Source organism: Galeopterus variegatus, unplaced genomic scaffold, assembly GCF_000696425.1.
Source record: "Galeopterus variegatus unplaced genomic scaffold, G_variegatus-3.0.2 Scaffold6378, whole genome shotgun sequence".
NCBI classification, from domain to species: domain Eukaryota; kingdom Metazoa; phylum Chordata; class Mammalia; order Dermoptera; family Cynocephalidae; genus Galeopterus; species Galeopterus variegatus.
In genome coordinates this window covers 53,661-64,079 of record NW_007732489.1, presented here as the reverse complement: position 1 = coordinate 64,079, position 10,419 = coordinate 53,661, and the positions used below count along the sequence as shown (strand labels likewise).

General features: G+C 36.9%; 1 protein-coding gene and 1 pseudogene across 1 annotated transcript in view; one reads left to right on the top strand and one right to left on the bottom strand.

The window, feature by feature from the left end:
• BRDT (bromodomain, testis-specific) overlaps nt 1-10,419 on the bottom strand; it is a 51,124-nt gene that overhangs the window by 14,063 nt on the left and 26,642 nt on the right. The window contains exons 11-13 of the mRNA XM_008590806.1: nt 7,716-7,769; nt 6,679-6,850; nt 382-482 (exon numbers count right to left, since the gene is read on the bottom strand). Of these exons, the coding sequence (XP_008589028.1) occupies nt 382-482; nt 6,679-6,850; nt 7,716-7,769 (327 nt within the window). The remainder of the gene's footprint in view (nt 1-381; nt 483-6,678; nt 6,851-7,715; nt 7,770-10,419) is intronic.
• LOC103606212 lies at nt 8,775-10,155 on the top strand (annotated as a pseudogene).

Here is a 10,419-nt window from a genome sequence, read left to right as displayed (position 1 = left end):
ATGTATCCCCCAAATCTAGAATATTTATTGAAAGAATGGTATCAGTGTGTGGTTTGAGGATTAAGTATACATAAGACTCCATCAGGAAATCCCCACAACAGATTCTAAAAGATAGTTTTGTTACATGCTTTAAAATTGGGATAGCTGTCAAATACCAACATTACAGAATGTATAATTAAACACAAGCAGGAGTACTGATGGTAGTGGGTAGGGGAGGGCTGTTGCTAACACGTATTTTTTTTTTTTTAAATTACATAGGCAAAAATTAGACTTAGAGATCCAAAATCTCATTCAAGTTAGGGCTTAAAATAACTCTTGTCCCACTTCCATACTCAATTTTAATCCCTTCAAGATTTGTGAGAAAAATAACATTACTTCTACCTTTTGCACAGGAACGTGACGTTGAGATTCTAACACCACTGTGTCATTGTCATCAGACGGATGCATCACAGTTAGGCCATTCGAGAGTTGTTCAGAATCACCTAGATGCACACATTTTTAGAATAGTATAATCGAAAAATTTCATCTTACTTATTTGGAATTTGATTTTTTTTTCTTCCGGGCCAGACACTATGAAAACAAAATGACTCATTTTTTGATGCATCTTAACTTTGGAGTATTCTTAGCTGGGGACTTGTTATACTGTAAACATTTCTCCCTTGAAAGATGCCTCCTTTTTTTCTTTTTGCTGTTGTTGGTTTTGCTCTGGCCAGCATGAAGGAGAGCTGACATTGTGGCTCACCCCCAAAACCTATTCTATCTGTCCCCGTGCTACGGCAGCTCACCAGTGGGTAAAATGACCTCAGGCCAAGCTAATCATGGTAATTCTATCTCCCCACCTACTGGTAAGTGGTAACTCGTTTAGGAAGACCAGAACGATGTGGGGTTTCTGGGGAAAGATGCTGCCTGACTGGCCAGTTTGAGAACAAACAAAACACAGAGAATGTTAGAACTAAGACACGAGACACCCATAACAGCTAGTGAGGAAATAGGGATAAGAAATGCAATAGGTTTGACTTTCTGAGGTAAAAAGAACTATGCAATCTCATTAATTCTTAAGCTTTCATACAAATATTTCATTTATTATTATAGGTGAAGGTAACCACAGAAATAGAGTTTGAGCCCTGATCAAGACATGTCTAGAAGTTTGGCCTATCTTTGGACTAGTGGTTATGTATGCCAACAGCATTACTTACTGTTTAACTCAGTTTGAGCTGAGTTTTCCATCATTTCCAACTAAGAGTATCCTGATGTAAGAAACTTAATTGATCATTTCTGTTTCATTGCTCTCTAGTCTTGTCTATAGGTCCTCACTAGTGGCACAAGTTTTGAGGGAACAAATAAAAACTGAGTTGCTGTCTTTGTTAACTGACTCAAGCTCACAAAATCCTGGCCACTTACATATCATAGGAATTTACATTTAAGCTTCTACTACCCATCAATCCCTTGACTGATTCTCTTACTAAATAACACTAGTTGAAGTTGATGCTAGAAGAAGAGAATGAGGAACATCAGGGGATAGGAGTGAGCATGGGAAGGTGAGATGAAACACTGTTGAAGGGTGCAGGAATGAATGAAGGTATGTCCCTACACAGCCCAACGTACATATGTTTTCTCAGTTCAACAAGGAATGGAAAAATAGTGAGAAAACCTCTAAGCACAGAACTATATCCTTTCTCTGCTCAGGGTCAGATATTATTTAAGAAGTAGAAAGAATATATATGGCAAGTGAAGTAAATTCTAAAATGACTCTCAGTTTTCTGATTCTAAGTAAGTGGTGATAGTACCATTATCAAGAATTAAAGAGGGAAGATTAAAATCTGGGCATTAAAAGGGGGGAATTCAGTTTTTACTGAATGCTGTTTGAAATGCCTATATGATGTTTAAGTCAAGATGTTCAGTAGGGCTGTAGAAACATGCCTGGGGCCTGGATACGTTGAGTTGTAAAAATAAGACTAGAAGTCACGAACATCAAAGAGATCAAACAGCAAGAATGTGTAGAGCCTGGCTCTCCGACCTTTTACATGTCATGACATGTAGGAAATGATCACTAGCTCAGTAAGCGTGTGCGTTGGAACATGATTGGGAAGCTCTGACAGATGTAACTCAGAGTATTATCAACATCTAAAAGTAGGCAGATAGAGAGATAAATGTAAGGAACACTCAGAGGGGAACGGGTTGGTCAAGAGAATAGTGTCATAGAAGCCTAGGAAGTGTGTCAAGGATCCAGCTCTGAAAAACTTTGAGTGAATGACCCTCTGACACTGCAAAACACTACACAAGTTATCTTTCCTCAGAAACCTGTTCTTTATCTGTATTCGAGGTCTGTCAGCCTGGACCTGTCAGCCAGTATCCTCTGAACCACCAAAGCTTACATACCTTTATTAACCTAGCATATGTTCATAATTTGCAGACCTGCTTATTCTAACCTTGTAATTTCTTTCAATTTTCTCCTTTTCTTTCTTTCCATCACTTTACTTCATTTTTTTTCCAACTACCGCAACAGCCCCATTGGTCTCCTTCTCCGGTCTCTATGCCCCATTCTCTCAACTGACCTACATAACATTGGCAGATCAATTACCTTGAAGTTCACCCTTTGCTCAGAAAACCTTCATTGGCTTCCCACTAACTATATACCATTAACATTAAGTCCAAAATATCTAGATTTCAAGGTTCTTTTTTCTTTTTTTGGTGGGTGCCCAGTACAGGACTGAACTGGACCTTGGCGTTATCAGCACCATGCTCTAACCAACTGAACTAACTGGCCATATGCTTTGGGTTTTGATTGTTTTTCTCCAAGGTTCTTTATGATCTGAACCTGATCTGCCTTTCCAAATTTATTTCTCCACATTCCTGTTTAACTAACCAAAGCTTTAATCACATTGAATTCTTAGTTGCCTAAATACCTTCACATTTATGTTCTTTCCTCCATCTGGAATGCCCTTCAATCCTAGATATATGAGGGTACTTCAAAAAGTCCACGGAAAAATAGGATTAAAAGATAATATAAATCTTTCCATGAACTTCCCGAAAACCCCTCATACATCTGTAACCCTTATTTTTTCTCCAGCGTCCAGCTTCGATAATACTTCTGTAAAATATTCATCTGCCAAAGAGATAATAAGGTAATTCTGCCTTCCTCAACTCCTTAAATTTTACTTTTGCTTCTTTTAGGGCATATTATTTTTACTTTAATACCAGTTGTTTATTTCTCCTATGAGATGGCAAATTCCTTGATTTACCTTTTTCATTTGCCACGTATTAATTCATGTTGATAATGACAGCATAAGTATCTGTTATGGAAAAAACTCAGACAATTCAGTGGAGATTTTTATAAGATGGGAAAAGGGTAAGTTATAACAATAAGGTTAGTAATCATTTGTGACTTAAAATTTCAAGTTATAAGGAAAAAAATTAGACTTCTATTTCATGTGGGGGAATTTTGAAGAAAACTATTAACATTTGAAAATTCAATTTCTTGGGCCGGCCCGTGGCTCACTCGGTAGAGTGTGGTGCTGATAACACCAAGGCCCCGGGTTCGGATCCCACATAGGGATGGCCGGTTCGCTCACTGGCTGAGCGTGGTGCTGACAACACCAAGTCAAGGGTTAAGATCCCCTTACCGGTCATCTTTTAAAAAAAAAAAAAAAAAAAGAAAATTCAATTTCTTAAATCTTTTATGTACTCTGTCAATTTGTCAAACTATTTTTCTAATAAGAAAACTTCAGAATAAAAATAAATTACTTTCATAACTTAAATTTAAGGTAATATTTAAGCAAAAATGTATTTCCACTGAGATTAAACTCCAGAATAGCACATTTTTATGTATATTTTATAGTTTATGTACATTTGCAGTTCCCTTGGGCATAGCGCCACCTACAGTTGGCAAATGCAAACTACTCTGGTTCTGAAAAACTTAATTGCAGAATAGCCACTCCAGCATCATCCAAACCTTCCCTTTACTCACTGGCATATATAAACTGAATCTGAAGTAGTACAGTAAACTGATCTCCTTACTGAAGACTTAGGCATTAAAAGCCTGATTTTTCACAAAATAGGAATAAAAGAAAATCTTGACTGCATTCTTACCATTGTCTTTCATGGTCTTTATTCTTTTTCAAGGGCAAGGCTATCCCTACTATTCTTCTACAAACACACTCTAGTGAAAACAGTAAGTTTTTCCTACTCTGGTTCTTTCTAATCAGGCTTCAAACATGTTTGAATCTGATTCAAAAACTCAAAAACAAAACAACTCTCTCTCTTCTAAAAAAAAACCTATCTTCCTGTTAAAGCCACGGCTGTCTTTTTTTTTTTCTTTTGACCAGTAAGTGGATCGCAACCCTTGGCACGGTGTTGTCCGCACCACGCTCAGCCAGTGAGCGCATCGGCCATCCCTGTATAGCATCTGAACCCGCGGCTTCAGCACTACCAGCGCCGCACTCTCCCGAGTGAGCCACAGGCCCAGCCCAAAGCCATGGCTATCTTACATACCCTTCACAAACAAACTTCTTGAAAGACTAGTTTACATTCACTGTACCCAGATTCCATTACTTCGCAATTTACAACAATCTGGCTTCTGCCCCAATGACAATGGCTACTAAAAGCTTTTTGCAAAAGCAAAAATTCTCGCATTGCCAGTTTTAACCCTATGTCTTCATTCCTCATCCTACTTTAATGCTCTGTAGTACGTGATACTCTTGATGATGATTTCCTTTTATCCTAGGCTCCTTTCATACCATTTTTACTTCTTCTCCTACCTTTGATCCCCCTTTTTTAACTTATTAATTTGTTCTACTTTTACTGAGGAAGTTTTGCTTCCTAGAATTTTGTCCTTAACCTTTTCTCTTCCTGCTCTGCACATTTTCCTGGGTATTTTTATTTATTCTCATGGCTTTAAGTAGCTTCTATATACTGGTAATTTCTAAAATATAATTCCGATTATACCCAGTTAAATCCAGAAACCTATTTCTTGCATTAGATTTCCAATTACATATTCCGTAGTGCCTCAAACATGGACAAAATTAGCTCTGCCTCCTATTTTTCAATCCATCTAATATTCTCCTAGGTCATTCATTTTAACAAAGCCTATCAATTGTGCCACAAAATTATCTTTCTAATATATACACATCCTTTCTATACTCACTGCATTAGTTTTGGTTGTAATAATTTTTTTCATAGACAACAGCACTCAGCTTCCTTACTTGGTCCTAACTATACTAGAACATCCTCATCTTAATCCATCCTCTAAATATTAAGCAGCAATTTCTTCCTAATATAAAATCTGATTTTGATATGCTCCTGTTTGGAGCTCCTTGTTGTATACAAAATAAAAGACCCAAATGTAGCTTTGGAATTTAAGGTAATTCATGACGTAGAACTACCATATCTTCAGTTATTCTCCAAGTATCTTGAAAATCTATTTCCAGAAAAGGACAGATATAACCATTTCATTCTCTGAAGGTTCATTTATTTTTCTTCCTGGGATGCCCTCCAGTGTTGCCTTAGATATTTTCTCTCTTGATCTTCATTCCTTTCCCCAAAATGAAGAGATACAATTTGAGTTAAAGACAAAATGGAATACTCAAACACAGACCAGTAGGGAGCTTTTATATTGGAAGCAACAAAGGAAGATCAAAACTTCTCCCTGTTCCTCCTAATCTGTGTTGCAGTAAAACAACCCAGAAACTTCTACTTGGGAGATACCTCTACCCTTGGAAGGCCAAGTGGAAAGCAGGGAACAGCCTAGAGGAAAGGAGAGGCGGACAAGGAATATTCACACCTGCCTGCAATCTAGGCCTGAATACATTAGTGTCTCAAGGTTCAGGCACTCTCTAGGCTGGGCTCATTGGTATCAGAGAAGTATCCTTTGTGCCACACATGCACCCTCCCCAAGTGCCTCCCAGGAACCAAGCAGAGACAGGCAATACCTTCCTTTCCTCTTTTTTATTTGCCTATTTTAACATTTGCTTGTACATACTTGTGGGGTACAGTGTGTTGTTTCCATACATGCATACACTGCACAATGACTCTCTTATGGTAGGTAGCATAGTTTTGTACCCGTTAGTCCAATACCTTCACTTCTCATAAGATGAACAAACAAGATATTTATAAAGTCAAATGAATATAACAATATAAAAATTTAGCCAGTTTTGGGAGATATTTTTGGTAAACAGAAACCATCACTAGACAAGTATTCCTAGCCCAAGTTTCTTTAATTGTAAACTACTTTTGACATATATAATTTTATTTCTTTACCTATAGAATCTCAAAATATCTTTTCCTTATTCCCTTCTACCTTTCTAACCTGCATAGGTGTCATGGAAGATAGAGCAGCATTTTTCAAGTCTATTCAGAACTTGACCATATGTGCTCTGGCAGTGACACTTTTTTTTTTTTTTTTAATATAGCCCACATGCCAATGTACATAATTTATATGAAAGTAATCTAGATGTAAACTGTATATGTAACTTTCATTCTTTCAAACGTTATGAGAGCTTGAGGGTATAAAGAAAATAATTTCTAACAATGTGCTGCAGTGGTTATTTCTAACCTGGAATTTACTAGTTATTATTTTCAGTATTTCCCAGACATGTAACATTTAAGATGACCATAGCATTTTCATATACAGGTTTAGAAGTCAGTTTCTCAATCACAGTTGTTTACTTGTTAATTTCTTACCTGAGGGAGGCAGAATTTGTAAAGGCGAGATGTTTTTCACAGTCTGTAAATGTTCTGATTCTTGATAGTTAAATGCTAACTGGTGGTGATTTGGTGGTATTCCATATAACTGTGTAGTCTGATGAACAAGGGTGGTTTTAGCAGATGTATCTTGCACAGAGGATTGTAGCTGCTGAGACAAAGATAAAGTCATCTTTCAGACTTTTAACCACACAACAAGTATAACTAAGATAACGGAAACACAAAAGAATATAATTTAATTTTACCTTTTGAATTTGTTTACGTCACACAAACCTATAAGGTATAATTATCCTTACCTTACACATAAGGAAACTAAGGTTTAGAAAAGCTGGCCATCACATAGCTTTTAAAAGGTACAGTTAGTAGAGGCCTATGATCTTAGTTACTAGTACACACAGATTTACATGTATGTTATTGAACAGTGCTACTCATTTGTAAAAGATTTCCTGTGGTCCACCACAAATAAAAACTGGGCTTTTATACCAAATCTAGAGACCAATCCACTCTCTTTACCTCTTTTTCCTTACTAAATTGCAAACATAAAGGGATACATTTAAAATTACATAATGATTGACCCACAAGACTATCAAATTCTGATTCAGTATTTAGCTATTAAGTAAAAGCTGTAATGTAATAACAGCTAACATTTATTGAATGCTTACTATGTGTGAGGTACCAGGCTAACTCCTTAATATAGTTCTTTAATTCTCACAATAATCCTATGTGTTAGGTAATAATTGTTTCTGTGAGAGCTCACTCCTGCCCACCAAATTAAATATTAACACTTCACACAGGTGTTCAAAGCCTTCTGTATTATATCTTTCAAGCTGTCTAAGCCCTTACAACTACCCTCAGCTGCCACATTTCTCTGAACACATCTGCTGTGCTTTTTTTTTTTTTTTTTTTTTGCCTCTCTTCATGCTATTACCTCTGTTTTTAAAAAAATAAGCCACTAATCTGTATGTCAATATACTAACCATTCCTCCCGGCCTTTAAAATTCATTTTTTAGCATTACCTCCTCTGTGAAGCCTGTCCCTCCTTCAGGCAGTATATATTCTTTCTTCATTTTCTAAAAAAAAATTATAACTATAGATTATAGCACTAATTATATAATCTCTTAACTGTGTGATTACATTTCTTTTCATAACTTAGAGCTCTTGCAAGACAAAGTTATTTATTGTTGTATTTCCCTAACCTAGTTAGATGTTGTTCAGTAAATTGTTTTTTTTTTTTTTTTGACCAGTAAGGGGATCGCAACTCTCGGCACCGTGTGGTCCGCACCACGCTCAGCCAGTGAGCGCACCGGCCATCCCTATATAGGATCTGAACCTGCGGCTTCAGCACTACCAGCGCTGCACTCTCCCGAGTGAGCTACGGGGGCTGCCTTTGTTCAGTAAATTTACTGTAATTCTTTATATGGGATGTACGAAGGGTAAAAAATTTTCCATGAGGATAATAACCTGGATTAGTAAAAAAGTAAAATTATTTCTATCCTTTTCAAAGCATGTCAACTGCTAATACAAACACATAAGTGCTAAAATCGATAGCTGGCAATTATAAATTATAAATGGCAGAAACCTTAACTACTATTCCCCATAAATATATACACACACACACACACATATATATATGTGTGTATATATATATATATATTTTTTTTTTTTTTAGAAATTTTACCTTACTGTGCACTCAGTACTGTGCATAGTAGGGATATCAAAGCTGTCCCTTTATATTCAGATTCTCAAGGCTAAGCTAAAGCTTCTAGAATTTGTTCTAATAATCTGCTTGACTTACCTAAGTTATATCTTATTAGAAAATGAGGCCGAATAGCTCTCTATTCTATCTTCTTTAGGAAAAAATTCTTTGAACATTTAGTTGATAAGATGAAAATGGTGATGTTTTTCAAGTACATCTAATAAACAATTTTAAAGAAAGCTACTGGGCAGAGGCTGAGGAGCAGCATTGGGGCTGACGGACCAGGGACCTGGGCGAGCAGCGGTGCTGGCTGGAGGGATTCTAAAGGAAGACTTCTATTTGGTATCTGTTTAATCTGTGCAAGTGAAATTAAGGAACAATGGATGTAGAAAATGAGCAGGTACTGAATGTAAACCCCACAGATCCTGATAATTTAAACGACTCTTTTCTGGTGATGAAGAAAATGCTGGGACTGAGGAAATAATGAAATAAATGGATTTCAGCATCCTCCATTAATGAAGTTCAAATTAATGCCAAGTCAAAAAGGTGACTATGGAAAAACTCATCCTGGGATTCTGGCAGAGGCAATTCAGTCAGTGATAATGGAAGCGAAGCCTTTAGAAATGGAGTAACTGTGTCAACCAAAGGGAAGGTTGCTAGACAGGCGATCCAGATGTGGGAAAGAAGGAGACTCCAAAGTAAGGTGGTGCAAGAGGCAAAGGTGTGTGGGGTTCACCTGGACAGGTTTATGATGTGGAGGAGGTGGATGTGAAAGATCTTAACTATGATGATGACCAGGAGAACTGTGTGGATGAAACTCTAGTTTTGCCTTTGGATAAAGGGCATTTGAGAAGACTTTAACAGCAATCATACAGGAATATTTTGAACATGGAGATAGTAATGAAGTTGCAGAAATGCTAAGAGATTTAAATCTTGTTAATATGAAAAGTGGAGTACTAGTGTTGGCAGTGTCCTTAGCATTGGAGGGAAAGGCTAGTCCTAAAGAAATGACAGCAAAGCTGCTTTCTCACCTCTGTGGGATAGTAGTGAGTATAAATGATGTAGAAAAATGACTTGATAAATTGCTGAAAGATCTACCTGAATCAGCATTGAATACTCCTAGAGCACCACAGCTGGTGGGCCAGTTTATTGCTAGAGCTACTGGAGATGGAATTTTAGGTAATATCCATATTGATAGTTACAAAGGGACTGTATATTGTGTGCAGGCTAGCACTGCTCTGGATAAGGCTACTATGCTCCTGAGTACACTTAAATGCAGAAAACGTAAAGATAGTGTGTGGGGCTCTGGTGGCAGGTAGCAGTCTGTCAATCATCTTATTAAAGAGATTGATTTACTGCTGAAAGAGTACTTCCTCTCTGGAGACATATTTGAAGCTGAACATTGCCGTAAGGAACTGGAAGTACCTCATTTTCACCACGAACTTGTATAGGAAGCTATTATAATGGTTTTAGAGTCAACTGGAGAAAGTACCTTTAAGATGATTTTGAATTTATTAAAATCCTCTTAGAAGTCTTCTACCATTACTGTAGACCAAATGAAGAGAGGTTATGAGAGAATTTACAATGAAATTCCAGACATTAATCTGGATGTCCCACCTTAATACTCTGTGCTTAAGCAATTAGTAGATGAATGTTTTCAGGCTGGAATAATTTCCAAATAACTCAGAGATCTTTGTCCTTCAAGGGGCAGAAAGTGTTTTGTAAGTGAAGGAGATGGAAGTTGTCTTAAGAGTTGTTAGCACAGGTTTTTTGCTGTTGGTTGTTGTTTTAAAGCGCTTGTTTTGGGTATAAAGCATTTCTGAAATTTTATACACTTACATTTAAGGAAAGTTTTTCTTTTCTTTTTTTTTTTTTGAGGGGGTAAAGGAAGGAGAGAAAAGTAACCTCCTCTATGTGAAATATGTATTAAGCTACCTTTTGTAAGTGCCATGTTTATGACCTGATCATTGCAAGTTTTGCATTGATGTCTGACTGCCACTCCTTTCTTTCAAATACAGTGTTTT